The following is a 27843-nucleotide window of genomic DNA, read 5'->3' on the forward strand; positions in this document are numbered from 1 at the left end:
TGAAGCTGGGTGATGAGAGCTTATTATGCTACTCTCTTTAGTTTGTATATATTAAAACTTTTGCATGATAAAGTCTGCTACATCAAGATAGGGATCCCCCCCCATTTCTTATTAGATCTAATTTTTTACCTTTTCTTCATTGTGGCTACTGCAAATATTTTCACCCTTCTTAAAATGCACATTCCAAACCTAAAACCTTCAGGTTCCAATCAATCCAGAGGACTAGATGAAATGTATTCTATAGATCTTGATAATAATCCTTCCATCACACTAAATATATGTACTTTTGAACTGGTCAGATTTATATGATTTTTTTAAAGATAAGTAATAAATATGCCTATGTTGGAAAAATTAATACTTTTTGGTAGTGAAGCACGATTATTCTAATATACTCAGAACATACACAACATTTTTCATTGCCATATAGTTTTATCAGAAAGAACTCCGAATTACTTTGAAGTCTCCAGTGGCATAAAAATCAGAGTCACACTTAAAAGGTTCATTAGAAAGAGTCACATAAATATTCCCATTGTCCACTGTCACTGTATGAATCCTTTGCTTTACTCCCTTGGAGCACCACTCGGGTTTTGCTGATGGATCTCTAGGGTTTATAGACTGATACAGTCCTTCTCCCGTTGCCAAAGTAATTTTGTATTTATGCCAGGGGCAAACTATACATGGTCGTCCATCAAAATCCTGGGGAAGGAAATAAATGGTTTAATAGTCTGACATTTCCAACATTCGCAATAAATCTCAGACTCAACAGATTCCATTGCAGAAAAAACAGGTTAAAGAACAGGCCGGCTTCTCTTTTTTCCTTCCATTTACAAATTATTCAGCATAAGGCAGAACCTAATCTTGGCAGTCATCAAGTCCCCTCTGCATTTGATGAGAAACCCAGTGTGTGAGAGCTCTATCAGAAAACGAGCTCAGGGGACGCCTGGGTGGCACAGCGGTTAAGCGTCTGCCTTCGGCTCAGGGCGTGATCCCGGCGTTATGGGATCGAGCCCCACATCAGGCTCCTCTGCTATGAGCCTGCTTCTTCCTCTCCCACTCCCCCTGCTTGTGTTCCCTCTCTCGCTGGCTGTCTCTATCTCTGTCGAATAAATAAATAAAATCTTAAAAAAAAAAAAAAGAAAAAGAAAATGAGGTCAGGCAACTATACCATGTGACTGAAGCTACGATGTTATCTATTAGATGTTAATATCATTTCCTTGACAGAAAAGGGACAAGGGCATCAAGTGCTTCTAAAGGAATTGTCACTAGCTGCTCGAAGAATGGTGAGCTTCAAATATAAATTTAAGAGAGGTTCCTAAAGGCAGGAGAGTATATGTTAACTAAAGAGCAATTTTTGATCTCGAGTAGTCAACTCCCAACTTTTTAATTGTCTCAAATGGGTGCTTCTCAAATTTTAAAGAGCATGGGAATCCCCGAATCTTGTTTAAATTCAGTAGTCCTAAGGTAGGGCACGAGATTCTGCATTTCCAAGAAGCTCCCAGGTGACACCAATGTTGCTGGTCTATGGAGCACACTTTAAGTAGCAAAGTCTTACAGGTCTCAGTATGGTCCCAAACTGAAGGAGATTCTTTCACATTATCACCACCAGGTGCTGACGTTTGTTTCTCTACACCAGAAGTGCAGTAATACTGATATTGTATCCCCACGGAACAGTCAACAGACATCACATTTTTATAATTCATAAATCCATGTTCATGATTTAAGCACACATAAGTCCTTTAACTTGAGGACAGGTGTGGAAGTAGGTAGATATGAAGTAGAGAGAGTGAATGCTAAGTTTCAGCTTGTACTTTGTACCAGTGGCAGGTGGCAGGAAGGAGGAGGATGGAGAAAGATCAGTTTTATGAAGTAGAAAACAAGAAAGTAGGCAACTAGCTAGTTTGGGAATGCAAGGAAGTAAGTGCCCGCATTCTTTCCTCAAATTAACCTTCAGTGTGTGATTTTCTTTTTAAAATATACATATTTATATGTTTACTACATTATTCACATAATATATACTCACTGAAAAAACAAACTGTGTAGAAGTGTATAAAGTACAAAGCAAATATTATTTTTTATTTAAAAAGTGGGATCTCATTACACCTAGCATCCAATGACTTGCTTTTTTCACTCAAAAATATATTGCTGACATCCCTCCATACCAACACATACAGATCTGCCTCATAAATTAATGAGGCAGTGTTGCACAGTTTTCCATAGCATGGCTATTGAGTTTATTTTAAATGTTTCTTCTTATTAAAAACATTTAGGTTGCCTTCAATTTTTCATTGCAACAAATAATGCCACAGTAAACCTCTCCCATATATATACTTGAACATTTGTGCAATGATATCTGTAGGGTCGATATCTCAGAATATAATTGCTAGGCCAGAAGCCATGCATACTTCCCCTATTTACCTGTGAAACAGTTTTCTTTACATTGTAGGACTGTGAATTCCTGAAATATTAGCAGTTATACTCAAAGCATTAAAATGCAGTTCAAACCCAAATATAAATTATTTTTCCATACAGAATGAAATAAAGAATATAAATAAGAAACATGTGAATTTGTAGAGAACAGATTTAATTTTACATACCTCTATATCTCCCAAATGTAAAGGTCCTCCTGAGTCTGAAAAGAAATTGAATATTACATCTAGTCACTAAAAAAAAATAGCCTTAAATTTTGATAGTTTTGTGGTTAGTAAACAAATATACAAGGTTTACAAATGAAAAATAAACTCTTACGGTAACAGCGAATATCCATAGCATGATATTCTCCTTTGTGGTAGAAAATGACCACTTCTCTATCATGGACAACAGCTGTCATTCTTTCAGATTTTTTAATGTCCTCTTCTCTCCCAACATAGACAGAAGAATATTCCTTCATTTCAGGATCTTGTTCAGAGCCATCAAGATCCATGCTAGTTGAACAAAAGAAAAAAGAGGCAAGTAGTTTTCACAACTTTGGCTACAACTTAACTCACAGAGATCATCATGTTATTATATATTTAAATGCTCTAAGATTGATGGAGGCTTTTTTTATAGCTATATAAAATGAAACATTCATAAATACTGGGTTATAGTTAGTCATGATTTTGAGTTAGAGACTCTTAAAGCTTGCCAAAATTAGGGGGGACTCCCTACTTTGAGGCTGGACCCAGATTCATTTCAATGTGTAAGATGGATATTTCAGAAGTCGCAAGACCCAGAGACTGAAGTTTCATTTTTCTTTTGTTCCCTGTCATTTCAATGCTAAACAACACCCAGTTATCAGTGTTGTTTTCAGCCTTCTCTTAAAGGTAGGATTCTTTGATAGTTGGAATAGTCTTGGATCTCTTCATTGAGGTGACTCATTTGATACTGCCTGGAGTGGACAGCCAGGCTTAGAAGTCAACCAGATAACTATACTAGCACAAGGGGATAGGTATGAATGGGCACATTTCATTTTCTTAACTCAGACAGAAACTAACATTACTTTCTTCTGCCTTACTTGGGAATTCAGAGAGATGGCTTTCTCTTCAATTAATTTATATAAGTATATAAACCCATATTTCTAAACAAAGAACTTTTAGTAGAGAATTTTCAGGTACACTAAATATATTTTTTCTCAGCATAGATAGTCTATTTTTTTGAAAACAACGCTTTTATTTTTATTTATTTTTTATAATAATTTTTTATTATGTAAGTCACCATACAGTACATTCCTAGTTTTTGATGTAAAGTTCCATGATTCATTACTTGTGTATAACACCCAGTGCACCATGCATTACGTGCCCTCCTTAATACCCATCACCGGCCTATCCCAATCCCCCTCCCCCCGCCCCGCTGAAGCCCTCAGTTTGTTTCCCAGAGTCCGTAGTCTCTCATGGTTCATTCCCCCTCTGTTTACCCCCCCTTCATTCTTCCTTTCTTCTCCTACCGATCTCCCTATTTCTTATGTTCCATAAGATAATTGTATGTTCCATACGATAATTGTCTTTCTCTGCTTGACTTATTTCGCTTAGCATTATCTCCTCCAGTCCCGTCCATGTTGCTGCAAATGTTGTGAAATCGTTCTTTTTGATGGCTGAGTAATATTCCATTGTATATATGGACCACATCTTCTTAATCCAGTCATCTGTTGAAGGGCATTTCGGCTCCTTTCACAATTTAGCTGTTGTGGACAATGCTGCTATGAACATTGGGGTGCATATGGCCCTTCTCTTCACTATGTCTGTATCTTTGGGGTAAATACCCAGTAGTGCAATTCCTGGATCATAGGGTAGCTCAAATTTTAACTTTTTAAGGGACCTCCACACTGTTTTCCAGAGTGGCTGTACCAACTTGCATTCCCACCAACAGTGTAAGAGGGATCCCCTTTCTCCACATCCTCTCCAACATTTGTTGTGAAAACAACCCTTTTAAAGAGACCTTATATATACTTTAAGAATATAGTCATAGTCCGTTAATTCCACGTGAGAAGGAAACATCAAGATACATCAGTGTCAGGACTGTCAGGCCTTGTAGAGGATTTTCCTGAGGGCCTCCCACTTGGGGGTATTTATTTTATGCTATGACAGTTTCTGAATAAAACTATATATCCTGTTTTGCCAAGAATTGCTATAATTTTTCTTTCTCCACTCTTAACCCCGTATCTTTCTTCTTATACCCACCATTTTTCTATTAGAGTAGTTATCCCAAATTTTCTGGAAACATTCCTGCTTTTCCTCCCTATCTCAGGATGGAGACTGGTTGTCTATAACTTTCAAAAAGTGTAAAGAACCATGTATAATATTATCTTAGGGTTGACAAAGAACTTTCTTCCCTGAGCAAGAGCACATTTTGAATCTTTGCACATAATGAAATAAAAAATCACAAGATGGGGCGCCTGGGTGGCACAGTGGTTAAGCGTCTGCCTTCGGCCCAGGGCGTGATCCCGGCATTATGGGATCGAGCCCCACATCAGGCTCTTCCGCTATGAGCCTGCTTCTTCCTCTCCCACTCCCCCTGCTTGTGTTCCCTCTCTCGCTGGCTGTCTCTATCTCTGTCGAATAAATAAATAAAATCTTTAAAAAAAGAAAAATCACAAGACACAAACTGGGTCAAATGACTTTACTTTTTATTTCTTCAATAATTGCATTTCCGGATATCCCTGCATGGTTTCTGCCCTCTGCTGGAGAATGGGAATCTTCAACCATCTGGACAATATCGTTTCACAACTGGCATAAGGCAAGCTCACTCCCCGATATGCGTGGACAGGAAAGAGGCTGCCTACAGCATTTGGGCATGAGATCTTATATGTACCTCAACCATTATCTTGGAGCAGTGCTACTCCAACTCCTTTATTATATGAAAGAAATTAAAAGTTCATTGTAACATCTAATCACAACCTACTTTTTTCTTTGGGTCACTGATGGACAAGTTTCTCTGTCATCTATTTAGGGAGGAATATATGTCTAAAAAGCAAGCAAGCAAAATTCTCAAGAAGTGACTACTGACAATAATCTTTAGCACAGAATAACAAAATTTCAAAAGAAAAATTTCACCAGTGGATCTTCTCCTTTTGCCAAGTTCTCTTTCCTTGTCGGAGATTATCATTTATTTAATAAATATTTTCTGAACATGTAGTATGTCACTGGCACTTCGAGGAAATAAATCAGATCAGGTCTCTGTCCTCTAGATAGTATATTCTAGTTGGTGAGATCAACAACAAATACCAGTAAACACACAAATGAGATAATTACACACTACCGAAGCAGCCATGAAGAAAATGAACTGGGCAATATGAGAGAAAAGGGGAGGCCATTTCGGAAAGAAAAGACTGGGAAGGTGACTCTGAAATGACAGTTGAGTTGGAACCTAAAAATGCAAATGAACTAGACATTTTAAGAGCTGAAGGAAGAGCATTCCAGGCTGAAGGAACAACAAATATGAAAGCCTGAGGAAAGGGGGAGGTAGGGGCAGGAGGCTTGGTTAATTTGCGGAACAGATAGGAGACTGGAGCATAACGAGTGAGCTTGGTGAGACAGACAGGAGCCAGGTCGTGCAGCACTGTGTGTGGATTTTGTTCTAAAAGCAATGGGAAGGCACTGAAGGGTGTAAAGCAGGGAAGGGTGACATGATTTATTTTTAAAAGAATGCCCTTGCTGTGTGGATTGTAGCAAAATAAGAAGGAAGCACAGAAATCAGAAAGCTATTGCAGTGGTCCATGGGGGAGAATATGGTGGTTTGGACCAGGGTGTTGACTCTTCTGGGGAAGTAATAGTAAAACAGTAAAAAGTAATAACAACAACAACAGCAGCAACAGCAGTAGCTACAATCACACTGTGCTAACTACATGTCAGGCACTGTTTAAAGACTTCACATTTATTTAACTCATTCAATCTCCCAACGTTTTACCACAAAAAGATTAGACTCTAATTGTGCAGTGAATAAACTGAGTGAGGTCCAGAGAGGCTTAAGAGGGCCAAGACCAGTAGAGTGTCCAATCTATTGCTAATCTAATGAAATCCACTCACTGCTCACTACTCTATCCTACGTTCTCAAATGGCAGGTAAGTGGTAACCCAGCAAAAAAGGCAGGCTATGAGGTAAAATACATTCTAATGCTGGCCACCTCTTCACACAATGATCCATGAACAAAACACGGGCTTCCTAAGAAGCTGTCCCAAAAGACTGGTTCTTTCATGAAGAGTTGGACCTATGCCATACCCCTTTCTCCTTGTAATTTCACTTATTCCTTTAACCTCCACTCTCCTAGAAATAAAATACTGGTTAATATCCAAGCAATGGTTTATATCCAGAATTATTATTACTACTCTTTTCCCAGTATTTTTAAAGTTTGTCTCCTATTAGAATCTTAAATACTCTTTTGGTCAAAAATAGAAATTGAAAAGTGAGAAGAATCAAAACTAAGAAATCTTTCGATATTGTTCATTGATACTGGCTCAGGTGTCAACTCTGCATAGGTCTGATCCAGTCATTTTTTAAAAAAAAGATTGTGTTTATTTGAGAGAGCAGGGGGAGGGGCAGAGGGAGAGGGAGAATCTCAAGCCCACTCCGCAGAGCACAGAGTCAGATGCAGAGCTCGATTTCAGGACCCTGAGATTATGACCTGAGCCGAAACCAAGAGTCAGACCCTTAACTGAGTGAGCCACCCAGGTGCCCCTGATCCAGTTCTTGAATCAAAATAATGATTTGTATTCATCACAGTATAACATTTAAGAGCCATTATTTGACATTCAATTAAGCACCAGTCAGCCTTAAAAATGGCATATATGTTCATTTTCTTTTTTTTCTTTAATAGTTTGGGGCCTCCAGCCCTTCTTTTTTCTTTTCTTTTTTTTTTTTAAGATTTTATTTATTTATTAGAGAGAGAGAGAGCACGAGCAGGGGGAGGGGCAGAGGAAGAAGCAGACTTCCTGCTGAGCAGGGAGCCTGACCTGGGACTCGATTCCAGGACCCTGGGATCTTGACCTGAGCTGAAGGCAGATGCTTAACTGACTGAGCCACCCAGGCGCCCCCATATATGCTCATTTTCAATCCAAAATAACTCTCCAGTCATAATGTCTCAATAGATGTTTATGTTGACACAAGCCTTCCAAAACAAAATGTAACAACTATTTCTAAAGGTGGTGGCAAGGCTAGGTTTTATTTAACATTTTCAATTTCAGTTCCATTTTAACAATTTCATTATTTTATGGATTTCATCAGATTGGGAAACTAGAGAAAGTTCCAGATAACTTGAGAGGCATCCAACTCTGTCTTATACAATATAAGGCATTACATATAGGAAAGGAAAAGGAAGTGAATCAAAGTGATGGCGCATGATAGCCGCAGAGACCCAGATGGGTGTTAAACATTAGGAAGGTTGCCGTGGAATGCTCATATCAAACAAAATACAACTGCCTATACTTTTAGATACTTCACAAAATGACAAATCACATGTCAACTTCAAATATTCTAATTTTAGAAAGATGATCCTTCCAAATCCATGTTCTCTTCAAATACAGTAATACTGTCATATTCACAGGAAGTTGTACAGAACGATGATGTACCTTTCTTGATAACAGAAAACTACCATTTTTATTTCACTCAAGTCTCAGTTTAACATTTTACATACAAACATGTGTATGCAACTTCTTTAAAAAGGGCACTTGGACCTTGATGAACCTAGCTTAGGATGGTTATAAACTATAGACCCAATCCCCACCCCTCAACAAGAGGGAACATTTGTTATGTGGCAGCACCAAGAGTCTCCAGGCTTTCTGATGGCTTCTCTAAATATTTAATCTTGTATGACTGATGGGAAGTCTAGAAATGTTGGGAGGAAAAGAACACGGAGTGTTAAAAAATAAGTTTGTAAAACAGAAATTATTATTTAGAAGTAAAAATCTCTATATGAATGTGTTAGGAGTGACCTTTAGAAAGTAGGAATTTATAGGCTACTATTTTGAGAGGGGTAATTCTGAGCCATAAGGAAGACAGATATTAGATCTTACATAAACCTGGGCTCCAAAACTGAGGTGTAGGAAGTGGGATGTTTGTGTGTGTGCATGTGTGTTGATGGGGAGAGGCAGGAAGGAACTTTGAATTCAAGGTATAAAGGAAAGCATTACACAAATCAAGCTTAGGAAATTACAGAGATGTCAGATTTGTACTCTGAAGTTTGCACTGTCAACTCTTGATCTAACCTAGTCACTTTTTAAATGATGGAAAAAAGAACATGCTATTTAAAAAAACTATTTCACAATAAGTCAAACTGAGAAAGACAAATAACATGTGATTTCAGTCAAATGAATAAACAAAGTAACAAAAAGCAGGATCAGACCTATAAATACAGAGAACTGATGGCTGCCAAAGGGAAGGGAGTAGGGGGGGAAATGGCAAATCGGCAAACGGCAGTGGGAGGTACAGGCTTCCAGTCAGGGAATGACTAAGTCATGGGAATAAAAGACACAGCAAAGGGAATACAGTCGGCAATATTATAACAGTGTTGTATGGTGACAGATGGGAGCTACACTTGTGGTGAGCACAGCATAACCTACAGAGAAGTTGAATCACTACGTTGTACACCTGAAACTATTGTAACATCGTATGTCAGCTATACTGAAACAAACAAGTTAAAAATTATTTTACAGTGAAAAACAAAAATATAGTATTTTTGCGAAAAGTCAATGAGGACCATGCCATGATTCTCTGGATTAGCTATGGCTGACAGAAGGCTGGATTACCACAACTCTAAACAGTTATCTTGTTTTGCTTGCTATTGGCAGGTACCCAAAGTATACAAATTGCTCAGGTGGTAGTACTTACTTCCACAGTATTGGGTGTGCAGACTTTATCACATTTTGTGACAGGACAGATAGAGGGGCAATAAAGATAAGAAAAATGGGAACAGATGAACTGAAATAGGCTGAAAAAAAAAAAAAGAAATCTGGAATTTGCAACACATAAAACCGACAAAGGATTATGATTCAGAATACATGAAGAAGTTCTACAAACCAGTAAGAAAGTTCAAAAAAAAAAGAAAGAAAGAAAAAGAAAAATGAGAAAAAGATACAAACATTTCATAGATGAAGACGTCTGAATGGCCAGTGATCACATATAAAGATGCTCAACCTCATCAGGAGGAAAAAATAAAAGAAATGTAAGGCAAAGTCACAAATGGGATACTATTTTCTATCCAATTGGCTGGCGAAAATTATACCAAGTATTGGTAAGGATATGGAGAAATTGATGGTGATGACATCAAATAGCAATACCACAATTTGGCATTTCTAGACTTTTCTAACATATTCATGACCCATTAATCCCCCTTTAAGTATATTATAGAGAAGCATGCACAGACACCAGGAGACATGCATAAGACAAGCAAAAGACAGGAAAAAACTCAAAATGCATCAACCGTAGAATGGAGAATTTTTACATTCATTCAGTGGAATGCTATATAGTAGCAAAAAATGTCTGGGTACATTAAGTTGGATTAATTTCAAAAACATAACTTTAAAGGAAAAAGTTGTTTTTCAAGAACTCAGAGTATGCTTCTATTTTTACCAAGTGCAGAAACAGGCAAAACAAAACAATATATAATGGATACAGGCAGCTAGGGTAAATTTATAAAGCAAAGCAAGGCGATAGTAAACACAAACTTTCTTAAATGTCTCAAAATATCACACTTATTCCTATATTTAAAATTACTCTTTTAACATTTAAGTTGTATCCTACTGTATATTTATGCAGCAAATGATCCAAAAATCAAGAAAAAAGGGGATAAAAATGGCACTTTCTATCCTCAGAAAATGTGCCTGTGCACTTAGATCATGAATGGACTATTCGAGAATTTTGTTCAGCTTATTTAAAAACTTGGCACTAGAAGAGGAAATAAATGAATATTTACTTTTCTTTTTCTAGGCAAAAAATTAGAAAAGAAATACTAGTATCAAGCAAGTAACAAAATACATGAGATGTGGAATAGTACCAAAAGTTAATTAAGTTCTCCCCCATTTCCAAATAAATGAGAACGAAATACAATCCTTCAAGTTTCAGTTTCTTTGGACACAGAGTTTTAGCAGAGTATGCACCCCAACCAAGGAAAACTGCAGGGAACTTTGCAGGAACTGATAAGAAATGAGCAGAGAATGCTGGGCTCAACGATAAAGGTTTCAGAGAATTATGATTACAGTCTTGCATTTTGCTTAGTAAAGTATTATCGTATCTCTCAAATAATGGTCATATTTATTTATGATATCTGGTTATATTTATAATTAACACCCACATTATTCTTAAATATTATGAATATCACGGTCCATTCAGACAATAACAAAAGTCAATGCATTCACCTTAATTACCATTACTTTGATGCACTATTCATATGCTCCCACATATTTCCTCTATTTTGAGTCGACTTTAAGATAGCAAATCTTAATTAAATAAAAAGAAAGTGAAAAATTAACTGGTCTATACAGTTTGGGAGCTAGATGAAGAAAAGTTACTCCTGAAAAACTTAGCCATTTTGTTCCATTTCCTCTTAAAGAAATGTTTTTTGGTCTGTGCCTCAAATAGGTTTCTAAAGGTGCTAATACCATATAAACTTACAGATTAGCTAAATGGATCATGTGTCTCTATCAGATACCATTCCAGCACAGGTTGAAATTAAAAAAAAAAAAAAAGTAAGTTTCCATAAGACACTGGAAACGAAAGAGAAAATTAAAGGAACGTACTTATTACTCCTCTTGAGCTCTGACAAAGGTGCTTTTACTAAGTCTGGGGCCTTGGTCTACACATTATCAGAACGCATAACTCCAGGGTGACACCCCTGCTTTTAGTTCAGAGAAGAGAAATGCCTTAGATAGTAGTTTTGTATCTTTTTGGATGGCAGAATAATAGTAGATAAAACTAGTTATCTTTCAGTGAGTACCAACCTCTTGGACTGTTTGCATACCTGAGTTCATTAATCCTCACAAAACCTCCAAGGAAAATAGCATATTTATTTTCCAGATGAGGAAACTAAAGGTAAAGGAACCTTTTTAACGAAATGTTTCCTAAAACCACAAAGTAGCAGTCAAGATACAAACCTATATCTTCTGAATTTAAATTCGATGAACACTGGTATATAAATCTTAACATTTCATCTAAGTAGCATCCACAGGTTTATAAAAACACGTGGCCTGCAAGTAAACTGTCTTAAACGTACAAAACCTTTCAGCAAAATAAAGCTATCTGTGTACGTATATGTGTATGTGTGTATCACCAAACATGATTCCACATTTTTTAAAATTTAGGAATGCTAATGTGCAAGAGTTGCATCAACAGATGTTTAAAACGGAATAGTTTCCTAATCTTTTAATAAATTCACGTAGCTGCTCTGGGATCCGCTACCATGTCCCTGCTATTAGAGATCTGTGATCACCAGGTGAGTTCATCTGGTTTTGAATCCCTGCTCTGTGTGAACTGGGGCAAGTTGCTTAATTTCACTGTGCTGCACTTTGCATGTAAACACACACACACACACACACCTCTGCCAAAATGCTTCACTACAAATCAAGTGTTTTAGAGCAGGGCCCGCCCGCGGGGAAACGCTCCAATCCTGTTAGCTGTCATCTCTAAGTCCTTCCAGCTCTGACAATTTATCAACGCAAGACTTCAAGCTGTATTTAACATTTTAGTAAAGTAGTTACACGGAGAGGCGCTCAGGAACCACAGGCACAGTCTACGCGTGCCTGTTCTGGTGGACTGTTCCACCGGCAAACTTCGGGAGACGAGTACCTACGACCGCCAGGGCTGCGTAAACCCCGAGGCAGGCTCAGCGCGTACGAATGCCAGGAAAGCTAGTGCTTAAAAACGCCCCTCCTGCCCCACCCAGGAGGCGGGTCCCGCGTGGGCCCAGACTCAAAGGGGAACAAGCTCGGCGGGCCTCGCTGTCACTGGGCGGAAGCCTGCCCGGAGGTTAACGTTTAATGAACTCGTGCCCTTCCTGAGAAGGGCGGAGAGCAAAGACCGAGGAGACCCCCTCGACCGCTCCAGGCCGCCAGTGCCGCCGCAGCTGCGGCCGCCGGAAGCCCGAGCTCAGGCCCGCCGCCCGGCCGGAAGCAGCGGCGCTCGCGAGCCCCGCCCAACCCCGCGCGAGAACATAACTTACCTTCCTCTAGTTCCTTGCTCCGCCTCCGCAAAACCGGCCAGCCGCGGAGTCCGCGTGACGGTCGTGCGCCAGCCAAGGTTCTGACCGACGAGCGGAGCCTCCGCGGGGCGGGGCGAAGTCGCCCACGTGACCCGAGAGCGCCTGGACCCGGAGAGTACCTCTGTGGCACTGCCGGCTGATGGCCCTCCCACCCCCGAACTGATAGTCGTGAAAGTGTGCTTGACAAACGTAGGTGGCATCTATTTACTTTTGAATGTTAATCTCATTACATTTACCCACATTTTATTTTATTTCAAGTTTATTTGCTTATTTAAGGAATCTCTACACTTAACGCGGAGCTGGAGATCAAGAGTCTTAGGCTCTTCCAACTGAGCTAACCAGGCGCCCCTTGCATACATTTTAAATGCACCCACCAATCTCATTCTCCGGAATTTACCTAATAAAAAAATTTCCGGAAGCTCCTTATACATGTAATCCATGTATAAGGATGCTTATTGCAAGGGAAGAATAAGAATAGCTGAAGTGATCGGCAAAAGGGAACGATGGTTAAATAAAATATAGTGTGGACATGTGAATTACTTTGTAGCCATATACTCACAGGCCAGATTTCATGAATGTACTGAATGTTAAAAAGGAAAGTATACAATACACAATTCTTTAGTATTAGTAAAAATTATTTCTCAAGATACAAATAGGTATGTTTGCACATAAGCTTTTTATAAAAAAATTTTTTTTAAAAACTTAGTGGTTGCATTGGAGGTGGTGGTTTTTCACTTTAATTTTTTGAACATTGCAACTTTTTCTCTGTACTTTAGGAGTTAAAAAACAATCAAAAACCCACTTCCTACTTGTATTCAAAACTGGAAGGTAGTTGAGTCTGGAATGTTTTTTGAAGTGTCCTTGACTGTCTTCTAATACTGTACTTCTTAACTCGGGTTATGCCTTAGAGTTACCTGGGAGTTTTAGACAGTCATGATGGCCAGACCAGTGAAACCTGGGGGGTGGGGGTGGGGGGTTAGGAGGGGTCAATATATTTTTTCTAACTTCCCAAGTGACTCCAGTGTGAACTCAAGGTTGAAAACCACAATCTATATTTAATATCCTGAATACTGATCTCAGATCCTAGAGTGGCCCAGTGGGTCTCAGGCAGCTGAAACCCAGGGGCCTTGTCCATTTACTTCAGTGTACCATGCAAATACCATTTTTTCTATAAGCCCAACATAAAAGAGATTGAGAAACCCAAAATGATGGATTTGCCTCCAGAGTTTCTTTTGATTTCTATTCTGTTCAGTATAGTTTTAGGATGACAGTATTTTATGGGATAACTTCCCTTTTGACCATTTATTTCACTGATCCAAGCAAAAACTAACCATCTAGTTTTGATGAACTGCTTTACCAAAGAGATAATAAAATATATTTGGATTATTATAATTTACATTATCAATTAGCCATCCAAATTATTTTATGACCATGGAGGGTATTAGAAGTCTTTTGGTTGTGTCATGGAAGGACTAAATTAGGTTTGCTGTATCTAATGAAAAGTCCTTCTTTCTTGCCTTGGCATAATCTGGGCATTAAAATAAGACACATCTTAGATTCATTGACCTTAAATCTGGTTTCTAATAAACTAAAGACCTCAGTTGTTATGCACCCATATATACACAAGAGGGAGAGAGAGAAATGGAAAGTTTCTTTTATCTCTACCTAAAGTATTAATGGGGTTAATCATCTAATAATATGAAATGCCTGGAAAACTTTAATGGGAGTGTGGGAACACTTTCTACCTTTTCTTTTTTTTTTTTTTTTTTTTAAAGATTTTATTTATTTATTGGACAGAGATAGAGAAAGCCAGCGAGAGAGGGAACACAAGCAGGGGGAGTGGGAGAGAAAGAAGCAGGCTCATAGCGGAAGAGCCTGATGTGGGGCTCGATCCCGTAATGCTGGGATCACGCCCTGAGCCGAAGGCAGACGCTTAACCGCTGTGCCACCCAGGTGCCCCCACTTTCTACCTTTTCTCTCCTTGGAACCAATCTGCATCTTCCTCTAGAACCTTCCTCCATTTTTGCTTTCATCTTTTCCTTTCCTACTATTGACACCTAGTGGTAGCCCTGGCGTGAGTTTTGTTACCTACCACAGAAAGCAACTTTGCCTCTGTGAACTTGCTCCTCAGTATCTTTGTCTAAAAGTTTTAAATGTCCCTTTTCATCTCTGTGAGCCCCTCTCCTGTGCTCTGAGCATCAGGCTATGTCTAGGCAGGCTTTTTTGGGACCAAGCCTTTCCGCTTAGAGATGTTCAAAACCTGCCTTCAATCCTAAACTGTAATCTGTTTTGTGAGCTAATGAAGACATCAGTGTGCTGATAGTTTCACTACAGGGAGGTTTGAAGAGTATCAACCATTCTGGATTTCCTATTCGTTCACACCAGAAAAGGGTGACAGCATTGCTCTTATTAGGCTACTGGGATTCAGATAATGAGAAAGTGAGGGTGGCTTTAAATACAACCTTTCTGCTTATGACCCCTAACTGAAAATCTCCATAGTATTCATTTGTTGTGGCCACCTATATGACATTCCTACCTGGATATGGTGGCAGAAACAGTGGTGTTCACCAAGCATCCCATCTACTACCCTACATTTCCAACCCCAATTTCAGTTGGTTGAGGCTCTGTGACTACTTTTGGCCAATGGGCAGTGGGTGAATATGCAGTGTGTCACTCCTAGATTGAAGCATAGAAGAGCTCCTATTCCACCTCTCCAGTGTCTCTCTCTCTCTCTCTTTTTTTTTTTTTTTTTGTCACAACCACAGACATTCTAGATGGTGGACCTCTACCAGCCTGGGTCCCTGAGTGACCATGTGGAACAGAGACCACCCACCAGTCACTACCTTCCACTGAGCCATTAAAGATATGTAACAAGTGAGAAATAATCAGTTTGTTGTGTTAAGCCATTGAAATTCTAAGGTTGTTTATGATTGCCCCAAAGCATAATTTGACCTAACATCTCATTGCTATCTTCGTTTTATGTGTTCAAGATTGAAATATTAAAGTTCTCCTGTAAACCTATACTTCCTTTGTTCCCTCCATCTCCATAAGTGACAGCCTGTTCATCTACATGCTTAAGGGAGAAACCTGGAAGCCGTACTCACATCTCCCCTTTTCTCACTTCTCCTGTGCAGAAAAAAGAGTTGACATAGCTGACCTAAAACTGCTATCCTTATAAAGCTCTGCTTATAAGGTTGGCCCCTAGCTGGTGTCTGGGAATTTGGCTGGCAGATAGTTCCCTACCCTGACATAAGATCCTAAACAAGAAGGATGCCTCACTGTGACTAAATTGTTTGCACAAACAATATGGTTTATGCCGACCACAACCTGCTTTCCTTCTGGGAGTCTAAAACTTTGGTACATGCTAAGCAGAGGTGCCTACATGACCAACCCGCAATAAAAACCTTTGGGTGTTGAGTCTTTAACAGGCTTCCCTGGGCAAAAACATTGCACACATGTTTCTGCATTTTCATTGCTGGCTGTATTACCCCTCCAGAGAGGGAGAGAACATAAGGAAGCCTGCACCTGGATTCTTCCATTTTCCATCTGTGTCCTTTTTCCTTATGAGCCAGCTGTGTATCCTTATAATATCATTATAATCATCTTAGTATGATAAGAACTATGTAATGAATTCCATGAGTCATTCTAGTGAATCCCCAAATATGATATTGTCTTAGGGACCCCTGTGGTATCCCCCCATATCTAATCCAGCACTGAGTCATGTCAATTCTACTTCCTAAAATATACTTCAAATTATTGCGCTGCTTTTCTTTATTTGCTGTCACTACTCTGGAAGGTGTCATCATCTTTTAGTTGTATGGGACTTTAAGAAGACCCAATAAAAAACACCTTTTTTTTTTTTCCTGCCTGAGTTTGGAACCAACTGAGAGATACAGTAAGAAATCAAAGTGTAAACTTTATTTAATAATAAAAATCTAGATTAGGGTAGCTTAAATGTGCAGTCAAATGGATTTGCTAACATCTCCTGAATTAAATTTATATGCCCAAATTGCTGCCCTCTACCTTAGAGCTGTCCATCTTGAGAGGATGGACCAGATCGTACTCTCTTTAGGCACATGCTTTTGTAGAAAGGAGGGGTTGCTGAGCTGAGCATACCAAAAAAAGGAGTGAAAGTTGGAGATTTTGAGATTTCTTGCCCACTGTGAATTTTATGTTGCAAGTGGAACTCCAAATCCTGGGCATTAAGCAAATGCTACACGTGCTGACCGTAAGTAGGCAGCGGAGAAGGGAGCGTGGTCAGTGAACACCACGTTGTCTGTAGTGAGCCTTGAGCAAAACAGTGGCCATTAGTACCAAGCCAGGCTAAACGAAGTAGGCACAGAGCTCCGTGGCCCCAGCAGGGTGCAGGCTGCTGCTCCTTGACCTTGAAGCGTGTTTAGAACAGACTCATTCTACCACATTCATTCTTAGCAAAGGTAGGAAGGCCAAAAGACCTCAGAAAGCAGGCATAGCTAAGGCAAGGATTAAATTACAGGAAAAATGTATCTACACAGAATGATATTTACTGCAATTAGAGATAGTGAAGTTAATGAAACATAAGCTTCAGGTCCCCTCACATTTGTGGGCCCTTTCCAAGGTCCTGGGCAGCTCTAGTTATGTGTTCCCATGGTCATCCTTTATATCCTTTTACTATAATTTGAAAGCACACAGAATTACACAAAAGTAGTACAGGGAACTCCATCACAACAGCCATTTAAAAGTACGTTGCTAATCTGATGCCACATCAGCCTTTAATGCTTTAGTATATATTTCCTGCAAACAAGGACATTCTTCTACATAACCACAATACAGCCATCAGAGTCAGGAAGTTAACCCTGCCATCTAAGCCTCAAATCCAGTTCAGAATCAAGTCGATTTAGTTGTCATGTCCGTTTCACTTCCTTGCCTGGGACGATTTCTCAGTCTTTCACTAACATTCATGACATGCACATTTTCAAAGATTATAGGCCATATATTTTATAGAATGCCCCCCCCCACCTGCAGTTTGTCTGGCATGTCTTTTTTTTTTTTTTTAAAGATTTATTTATTTATTAGACAGAGACATCCAGTGAGAGAGGGAACACAAGCAGGGGGAGTGGGAGAGGAAGAAGCAGGCTCATAGCGGAGGAGCCCGATGTGGGGCTCGATCCCATAACGCCGGGATCACGCCCTGAGCCGAAGGCAGACGCTTAACCGCTGTGCCACCCAGGCGCCCCTGTCTGACATGTCTTTATGATGAGATTCAGATTCTGCATCTTTGGCAGGAACTTCACGTAGACTGGCCTCGGAGCCCCCTAGGGCTGTATTCTCTACTCATTCAGCTTGAAGGAGACTCACTACACTACTGTGTTGCCATCTACCCCACTGGGCCTCTGTCTCTCCTCTCTAAGCCACCGTATGTCCCCCCAGTCCCCTAGCCAGCGTAGGTGTCTATACCCTGTCCCGTCCTCCCTACTGGCTTTAGGACTGCATTGTTCGTGAGGGAGAGAGAAGACAGAAAGGAATAGTTGTCATAAGTTTTTGTAAACATGTGCAAGAGTAAGATAATTTAACTTCAGTGGATGAAGGCCATTGTCTCTTTTCCTTCTGTCACACAGGCATTTTTGGGATTTGGCTGAGAGACATTTGAGTTGGAAATGTATTTAATTTGTGTTTGGTGGGATATATTTATATGGTTTGCAGCCAATTGTGGTGTACGTTAAGTTTTTGCTGGCCGTCCCAGTGTAAAAACAGCCTCCAAAAATACTCCCAGTGCCCACTGTGATGGCTCTCCTTATATGTTAGCACGCAGGCCAGGGTGTTTTCAAAGTATGAGTACGGGCTGTGGTGTCTGCCCCAGGGATTATGGAAGTTTGGGGAGAAATAAGATTTGAACAGATAGAGCCACTATTCTATGGAAAATTTGTCTTATCATTAGACTCTTGGTAAAATTGTAAGCACAGGATTCTGTTCTCATAGACGGTACACGTGGGATATATAATACAGCCTATAAATTCATATATCTTTCTTGATGGGAATCACATGAAGTAGAATTTATCATAATTCCTATGTCTATAAGTACACAAACCTATACTAAGACTACCGTTTGTTTTATGCTTTCTGTCGATTAAAAAAAGATTAGGCTATAGGAAAGATCAAGTTATCTTTCTATTGTCTTTATGTAAAATATTTTTAAATCGTTATTATATGAAGGGACGAGTAAAGAGTGAGAGACAAAAATTGTAGGCAAAAACTATGATAGTAGTGTATCTAGCAATTAATAAATGTTTGCTATTATGTTCGATTTTTAATATTTGTATCTTTTGTGATTATTTGCCCATTCTGAATTTTCAATTTCATACCTAATTTTTTAATTTATTATTTTGTATTCTTTTTCTTGAAGAGAGCCTCCCTGTCCCACCCACTGTGACCTGGATCTACTCTGAGCTACATTTAAACTGCAGGGCAGCTGAGCTCTGTGCCCGCTACAAAGCACTAATGAGTATCTAACTGGAAATTGTCCAGGACAGCGTGGGTAGGCTGCCTGGGCTGCTCCAAATTCCATTTGCATTCTGGCCCAGAAAGGGAAGCATGGCAGAACGAGCCTTGGATTCGTGTAGATGTCACATGCTCAAAGTCACTCCACACCACCTCGTTGAGTCCAGATGGTGCTGGAGAAAGCGTACCTAGAGGCAGATTGCTTAGCCAAAGTCAGTGGAAGCAGTCACTGAGGCACAGGACTGAAAATACATGTTCCAAGAGAGCTCCGTGGCCGGACAAAGAGGCCCTGCTCAGTTAAGTAGGAGCACTCAGAATGGAAATGACAGTGAAGAGATTTTTGATCTGTAAGAAGAGAAAGAGATGGGGACCTCCACCTTTGCAAATTTCTAAACTTGTAAGAAGGCAGATTCATTTGCCTCTATCTCGGGTAAATGCATGGATGGATCTTCTCCCCATCCCCAGAGTTGTTAAACATGATGCCAAATTAACCTTTTATGAGCGGATTTCTCTCAGTTGAGTTCACCTCCCAGGTTGTAGATTTGGACCACCTGCATCCACCAACTGGCATCCACCCTGGGGAAGCCGAGACCAAGCGCCTTTCTTATCTCATAGCCTAAGCCTCCTCTTGAGAGTCTTTGGTAACCCCAAGTACTGTTCTCAGAACAGTTTTGCTTGGCCATTGTTCTAGGAGTAGGGGGTGGTTTGTTTCCTAAGTTAAATAGGGGGGTGAGGAACCAGTGCTGCAGTAAAGTTCTGCTTCCTGTTGACACTTTGAACTTTTTAAAAGAGTGAGGCTCATCATAAACTGGGAAATGAACAAATAGAGCCTCAGAGGTCCTAAAGGAATTCCCCGTTTCAGGGAGAGCAGTCTGCACTCCGGCTGCTGAAGGAAGGATCCACAAGTCCCCCGTACTTCAGGGGAACTCTCCAGCAGAGGCTACGTGAAATCGGCAACGAAGGTCTTTAATTTTTTCATATAAGATAGGAAATTTTGATTTTTGAACTGCAGTTCTTGGGATTTGGTTATCTTTGGGCTTTAACCTGCAAGACGATTTAATCTCTGAACCTCAGTTTCTCCCTAGACATTGGTTTAGAACCTAAATAGGGAGAATGTTTGTTTTGGTTTTGATTGTTGTGTGTTTTGGTTTTAATTTGGCTCCTCTCACCCCAACAGTGGAGAGATTCCAGGAGAGCTGGTCTGGTTGAAGTCCCTTCACGTGAGGCCAAGGGGTGAGGGCTGTGTGGTGCTGTCTAACACTCCGCCGAGCCCAGCGTTCCAGGCATGCATGCGCTGCATTAGAGGTGGGTCTCCACATCTCTTGAGAGCAGCATTTTAAGTCTTGACACAGTGTCTGACTTCTCCTCATCTTGTTATAGAATTGGTTAGGTTCATGCAAAATGCTGCCAGGATGATTCTCCAATATTCCTCACCTTTGCTGCACCTGGGTTATCAGTTTGTGGCACAGTTCTGATACTGCTGTTGATGCTTCTGAATCTGGTTTCCTCAGGCCTTAGGGAGCAAGAATACCTCTGCCACATGGTCTTCAAAACTACGGCCTTACCTCAACTCTGGCTTTGTCTGTATATGGTAGAATATATCTTCAATGCTTCAGTCCCTCCCGCTGTGCCTCTGTTCCTTCTAAGAAGGCTTGGGTGAGTTTCTAACGTGTTAACTTGCTTCTTAGGTTGGTGTCTTTATCTGCCATATGCACTGCCTACCAAACTGAGTGCCTTCTTTCCTTCCTTTAACTTACTCCTTGCTTTCTAGCCTAGACTTTTTCCCCCCTGGATCTTCCCCAAAGAAGCACTGTGCAAAAGCAAATTTTTCTTTAATTGGATGATCCCAAGAGAAGATAACCTTCCACCAGATCAACAGCTAAGCCAGACCTGTGCTTGCTCTGGTATTGTCCAAGCTGGCTTGACTTTAGTGTGTGTCATCTTGGTTGTGCCTTCTCTAGGGCCCTAACTCCACACATTTCTACTGCCTATTCCCTCGAAGTGTGGGCATTACCAATATCCTACTTTTGGTATCACTTTTGAACTCACCTAAACTGAGTATTTTATCCTGATTTTCCTAGTCTTCTTCTCCCTTAAATCTGTATTATCTTTAAGGAGGTGGTTCTAATGGACTAGCCCCAGAGGTCAGGCTACAAAGTCCATATGTGACTGCTGGAAGCCCCGTGTGTGTGTGTGTGTGTGTGTGTGTGTGTGTGTGTGTGTGTTTTGAAAGTGGGGACATTTCCCAAAGAAAGGATTATTGCAAAGAAGGCAGAGGTTCCTAAAACGTGTTCACTTGGAGGGTTGTTTTGCACTTAGCATATTGAAGGCTCTGAGAAGTCCTGCTTTCAAGAAACCTGGTTGGGAAGAGAGGAATCAAATAGAAGTTACAAGGAAGTACTCAGAAAAATTCAGAATGTGGGATATTCTGCAAGACAACTGGCTTGGTTTTTTCAAAAAACACAATAGCTTTTTTTGTTAAAAGGTCAGGGAGGCCATTTTGGAATAAAAGAAACCAGGAAGACCTAGCAATCAAAGGCAGAGTGTATACACTATGATTAGATTTTGGCTCAAAAGGAAAATATTCAACTTACGTTGAGGACAAAAGTGAAAATTTGAATATGGACTGAGTATTAGGAGATTTTAGGAAATGTTAACTCCCTTAAGTGTGGTAAGCTCTCGTAGTCATGCAAGAATGTCTTAGGAGCTGCATGCTCAGGTATTCAGAGGTGAAGGCTAATGATACCGTGTTTGCTGCTAATTTTCAAATTATTCAAAGACAGCAAAATATATGTAGATGTGTAAAAGGAAAGATGGCAAAATGTTAACGACTGTTGAATCTCAATGGTGAATACGTGGGTGTTCTTTTGTATTATTCTTCAACACTTCTATGTATTTTATAATAAAAAACTAAAAAGAGAGATCTATTTAACCTAGTGTTCTAAACGTTTAACTGAAATTCTCTTTTTCCTTTATGACATATTAATATGGAAGCATCTGTTGCTTCGCACAGTATACTCTGGAACATGTTGGCCTAGGTCAGGCTTTCAGTGGCTACATTTAAAAAATATGCAATAATGATAAATGCTCAGTGAAGAATACAAATCCTTTTTAAAAATTCAGAATGCCCTCAAAAAACTCTATCCAGCTAGCCGAGGAAATGTTTGCTACCTTGCCTACAGGGCAGCAGTTCTAATACTCATTTTAACACAGTGGTGTGACTTCACTGGCCAAAGGAATGGAGTTCACAGCTTGTAGGGTGGTTCTTGAATGTCTAGAATTGCATTATCCAAATACTTTGTTTTAATGTAACCTTTTAGATGATGATGATCCAGGCTAAATTCTCAATCAACTGTATCCTTCCGTCCTTAAAGATTTAGGTGAAATGATAGATGGCTTAGAGCACTTTCAGGAAGAGAGAGAAACAAAACTTTGCAGGCATAATTGACTCTATCTGGGATGAATTTATAAGGAAGCCCTATAGTCTCTCCTGGTGGTTGTTAATTCTATGTATCAGCTTGACTGGACCAAGGAATGCCCAGATATTTGGTTAAACATTATTTTTGGGTATGCCTGTGAGGGTGTTTCTGGATGAGCATTTGAATTGGTAGACTGACTAAAGCAAATTGCCTTCCCCAATAGGGCTGGGCATCATCTAATCCATTGAGGGCTTCAATAGAACAAAAGAGCAACAGAACACAAAACCGGAGAAAGGGGGAATTCACTCTCTCTGCCTGACTGTGCTGGGACATTGGTCTCCTCCTCTCCAATGGGAACTGCACCATCAGCTCTCCTGGGTCTCCAGCTTGTAGATAGCACATCGTGGGACTTCTCAGCCTCCGTAATTGCTTGAGCCAATTCCTTATACCATATAAATATATGTGTACACACACACGATTGTTGTTTCTCTGGAGAACCTAGACTAATACATTCCTTATAACCACTTGGATGACTTTAGAGAAGACAGCAACTCAGGCTGGTTAGACAATGAGAAAATTTACTGTTTCACATAAGACAGTCTGAGGTTGGATGACTCCAACTTTGGTGAACTCAGCTGCTCAACTACATAATCAAAGACTTGGGTTTTTACCTTTCCATTCTTTGAGCTGGATGATGGTGGCCTTCTCTTAAGGTTATCTCCGTTCTGTGGGTTACACAATGGCTGTGAGAGCTTCAGGTCACATCTATAAACTACACCATTCAGAGGAAGAGAAAGAATTGCCTCTACTGATACCTCCTATTTAAAGTTAGGAAACCTTTGCCAGAAGCCCTTACCGCTAGTTTCATTGTCCAGAACCAGTCAACCAGCAAGCAGAATGGGATGACCATGGTTGACTTAGGTATCTCCCAGAGCTGGGGGAGGGTTATCTTACTTGATGGGTGAAGTGGCAGTTGTGAAATATGACACCGAATTCTTTGACACTTCTTCCATTAGAAGGTAGGGTTTATGCCTTTAAAATCTGGGCAGGTTTATGACTGCTTCAAGCAGTAGAGTACAGAGGAATCTGTATGACTTCTGAGACAAGGCATACCAAGCCATGTGGCTTCCATATTGTTCACTAGAACATTTGTTCTTGAAAACTTGAGCTGCCTTAAAAGAAGTTTGACTGCTGTAAGGCTTCCATGCGGTAAGAAAGTCAAAACCCCGTGGAGGGCCATGCTTAGAGACTCTAGTCAGTAGTTCCTGATGAGCCCTGCTTTTGAATATTTCAGCCAAGGCAGCAGATATATGAGTAAAGAAGCTCCCCATTGTAGACCCCAGTCATTTGAGTCTTCCCCCACTAAGGCCCCAGGTACCATGGAAGAGAGACAAACCAGCTCTCCTATACTCTGTCCACGCCCTGACCCACAGAATCCATAAGTGTAATTAAATGGTGGTTATTTTACACCACAAAATTTGGGATAGGTTGTTGCATAACAATAGATAACTAGAACACATTAGTCCTGAACAAAATTAGGATTCTTTTAGTAAGGCAAGAGAATAGTTAGAAAATGGTTGATGTTGTTATGGACAACCACAGAGCCTGCTCTGTTTTTGATGCTGGCTCTTATATTGATGTCCATGGACATTGGGTTTCTCTAACATACCCAACTTTTAGATTTTTTTTTTTTTTGAACAAAAAGTGTTTCCTAAGGTTAAGTGATGTTCTTTGGGGCAAATAAAAGACATCCTGGGTAGCTGGGTAGCTTATTCGATTAAGCATCTCTCTTCGGCTCAGGTCATGATCCCAGGGTCCTGGGATTGAGTCCTGCGTAGGGCTCCCTGCTCAGTGGGGAGCCTGCTTCTCCCTCTCCTCCCCACTCGTGCTCTCTTTCGCTAGCTCTGTCGCTATCTCTGTTTCTCTCTCTCTTCAAATAAAATCTTAAAAAAAAAAAAAGACATCCCACAGGCATGATTTTGTTCAGACATTTTGGACCTAGGGTCCCTCCTCAAGCCTCTGAAGAGTTACATTCTAGACTTGGTCAATCCAAATTGACACCAAGCTCCCCTGCAAACACAGAAGCTCTGTGGAACAAAAAAGAAGCAAAACCATCCCTTAGTCTAATCTAATACAACCTTGAAATAAAGTTGAGATAAAGGCTAGCTGAAATAAGGAGACTCCCAAAGTTCAGTGCCTTAAAGAAATTTATTTCTCTGTCACATAATCTTCTGTCCAGTTTAGGCTGTCTTTGTCCTGCAAGATCCAGAAAGGACCCAGATTCCTTTCATCTTGTTGCTCTGTCACCTTCTAGGATGTTGTCCACATCTGCATGGCTGAACCTGGTCATGGTTACATTGTGTGACTATCATATCATATTTTCCAGCCAACAGGAAGGGGAAGGACAACATGGAGGAGCCCAATCTCTATGTTTTAAGACCCAAGTCTGGAAGCCACCCATGTCACTTTTGTTCACATTCTGTTGCTAAGAACATAGTCACATGGATCTAACTAGATGCAAAGGAGACTGGGAAATGTAGTCTCTGGCTGAACAGAGGAGGGGAAATGGATTTTGGTGAATAGCTGGCAGTGTTCTCCATTCCTAGCAAGTCAGTTCTTTACTTGGATAATTTGGAGGCTAAGATGATGAAACTCTGATATAACCGTGTAGTTTTTCTAAAATGCATTTAATTTTTCAGGTAGCCATTTTTTAATGTAACACGTTCTTTCCCACCTCACACTTGTGTGCCCAGGCTGCGGCTCTAACAGACACAGTTTACATAAAGCAAGACCAGTATCTTAGGCTCAGATGAACTTCTTGGCTATCACCTGTTCAAATGACAAAACAACACCAACATCAATGAAGAACCCCTCACGGCTTTACCTCTGCCACTTACTAGCTGTTTGATGATGGGCAAGTTATCCTTAGTCCCAATTTTCTTATCTAATAGATGAAGAGGATTATGATATAACACTTAAAGTTGTTGTGAGGATTAATTGAATTGATGCTTGTAAAGTGCCGAGCGTCATAGAAATTATTTAGGGCAACCTTCTTGGGTCCCCTTTCTCTTTGGGAGCCTTGTACTATTGCTCAGTACTATCGCTTAATAAACTTTGCTGCCCACTGCTAAAAAAAAAAAAATTAATAAATTTTAGCTATCATTATTATGGTTCTCATTATTTATCTTATGGGTATTTTGTAAGGCACACAATAGTACCTTACTTAATAAAACTACCCAGAACTGCCAGGGTTTGGCAATAGATTTCACCACATGGAAAAAGGGTTAACTCTTTCCCTTGATCTTGATATTCCCTTTGGGGTTCTCTGCATTTCAAGTTGGTGTGAAGTCTCATCAGATTACATGGTGAGCAGTAAATATCCCAATTTGACATGTGGTGGAAGACTAGAACCCTGTGTTCTGATATCTGGGTCATTTGACTTCCATTTTTAATGTATCCAACACCATTTTACTACTCTGACATGATTTAGTTATCTATTGCTGCAAAACAAACAAACCCCCAAACTTCATGGCTGTGATTTCTTATTTCTCACAAGTCTGTAGGTTAGCTCAACAGTTCCTCTGTTCGTCTCCCCTGGGCTCACTCATGTGGCTGCAGTTAGCTGGAGAGTCAGTTGGGAACTGGGCTCAGCTGCAGTGGCTGAGTAGCTGGGCCTCCCTCACCATATGCTCTTTCATTCTTGGCTTCTTCATGTCATACTGATACTAGGGCAGCTTTTCTGAGAGGGCAAGCCCCATGTGTATGTGCTTTTCAGTACCCTGCTTGTGAACAATCTCCTGATGTCCACTGCCAAAATCGGTGACATGACAAAGCCCAGACTCTCTGGGAAAAGATTACACAAGGGGTGGATATCAAGAAGAGTGATTCATTGGAAGCTATTATATAATTACTCCAACCCATTTTGTGGTTGTCAATTCCAGGTTTGGCCAACCAGTAATAGTTGGTCCTAAGTTCCCACCCAAAAGCTAAATTTTAAATGGAATGTATGTCTATGATAAGTGATATATATATATCTATATATATCTAAAAGTTCCTATGTACATTTCACATGATGGATCTTTAATAAATAGCCAGTGAATAATTAATGAATGAATCAGTCATACCACCAATGGTAAGAATTTGCAAATAATGTCCTATATCATTAATAATTATAGATTGAGATTTCTCAACAAAGTCCTTACCATGAAAATCAAAGTTCTTCATAGAATACAAATTTTTTAAATATAAGAGTTACATTTTTTTGTTTTCTTCCCTTTGCTCCACTATGCTCAAGATAGTGTCCAATACGGTTCTTCAATACATACTGGCTGATGGACTAAATAAAAGTACACTTGGAATGTTCTTATTTCTTTGATAAAGAACATGCAGTAAGCTAAAATGAGACACTTTTTCTTGCCAAACTTTTTCAATTACAGGATGCTTGCTGTCACAAATAACAGAAAATCCAGCTCAACTGCCTCAAACAATAAGAAAATGTATCTCATTTAACAGGACATACCTCTGGTGTTTGATCTGACAGCTCCGTGAGGTCATTAAGGACTTCAGTTCTTTTCTTCTCTCCACTCTGCCATATGCATAGTGTTGTTGTCATCTTCTGGCTTCTGATGGTCAGAGGTGGGCTGCCAGCAGGCAGGAGCACTACATGCTTCCTCATTCACCTTCATTAAGAGAGAGAGGGAGAGAGCATATTGGCTCTCAGAAGGGTTAAGGACTTCTTCCTAGAAGCCCCAGCAACTCCCCTTGCCCTGTAACACGTCTCACTGGTCTTAACTGGATCACATGACCATTCCTGAGCAAGCCGTGGAGGGAAGAGGAGTGAAATTACTTTGATGTGCTTACACTAATTAAGGTCCAGTGTTTGAGCTTCCCTCAAAGCACTTGACTCCTCATAAGAGGCATTAGATACAAGAATCTGAGTCCTGCTAGAAAAGGAGAAATGGATGCCAGGAAGGCAGTCAACAATTACTGTGAACAGTATACCTTCTGTAAGGCCCAACTTCCCTATTGCTATGTGCCACCATTAATCTTCCATAGATTGATTTCCCAAGATCCCTTGCTTCCCTTCATGTAATATTACTCAACTGGATTTTATCCCTTATGACCCAGTGTTAGAAAATAATAATAACTATTATATATTGAGTACTAGGGCGAATCTGAAGAGACAGACTGACAGGATCCCCCTCCCCCCATCAAGTATTTTACATTTTTACATATATCGATCCTATGAAGTAGATAATATCTCATTTTTACTGATAAGAAAACCAAGAAT

At 40.1% G+C, this 27843-nt stretch overlaps 1 protein-coding gene and 1 long non-coding RNA gene across 2 annotated transcripts; one reads left to right on the plus strand and one right to left on the minus strand.

Annotated features, from left to right (window-relative positions):
* Positions 1–419: 419 nt before the first annotated feature.
* Positions 420–12740, minus strand: RFESD (Rieske Fe-S domain containing). The gene is made up of 4 exons (XM_040622077.1): positions 12619–12740; positions 2746–2921; positions 2595–2629; positions 420–696 (listed from the first exon to the last, which is right to left on the minus strand). The coding sequence occupies exons 2-4, from the start codon at positions 2918–2920 to the stop codon at positions 433–435; spliced, it is 474 nt and encodes a 157-aa protein (XP_040478011.1). The 5' UTR covers position 2921; positions 12619–12740; the 3' UTR covers positions 420–432.
* Positions 12709–27843, plus strand: LOC103672193. The gene is made up of 3 exons (XR_571110.2): positions 12709–12846; positions 20312–20439; positions 22777–27843. It is a non-coding gene; the product is annotated as an uncharacterized LOC103672193 (long non-coding RNA).

Source organism: Ursus maritimus, unplaced genomic scaffold (assembly GCF_017311325.1).
Source record: "Ursus maritimus isolate PB19 unplaced genomic scaffold, ASM1731132v1 scaffold_5, whole genome shotgun sequence".
Lineage (NCBI taxonomy): Eukaryota > Metazoa > Chordata > Mammalia > Carnivora > Ursidae > Ursus > Ursus maritimus.

What these genes read in the sequence shown, in the direction of transcription:
- RFESD (XM_040622077.1), bottom strand. Translation starts at nt 2,920, where the DNA reads ATGGATCTTGATGGCTCTGAACAAGATCCTGAAATGAAGGAATATTCT. An exon ending in TATGGATATTCGCTGTTACC is followed by an intron (nt 2,630 to 2,745) that starts GTAAGAGTTTAT and finishes ATTTCTTTTCAG; the next exon opens with ACTCAGGAGGACCTTTACAT. An exon ending in TACATTTGGGAGATATAGAG is followed by an intron (nt 697 to 2,594) that starts GTATGTAAAATT and finishes TTCCTTCCCCAG; the next exon opens with GATTTTGATGGACGACCATG.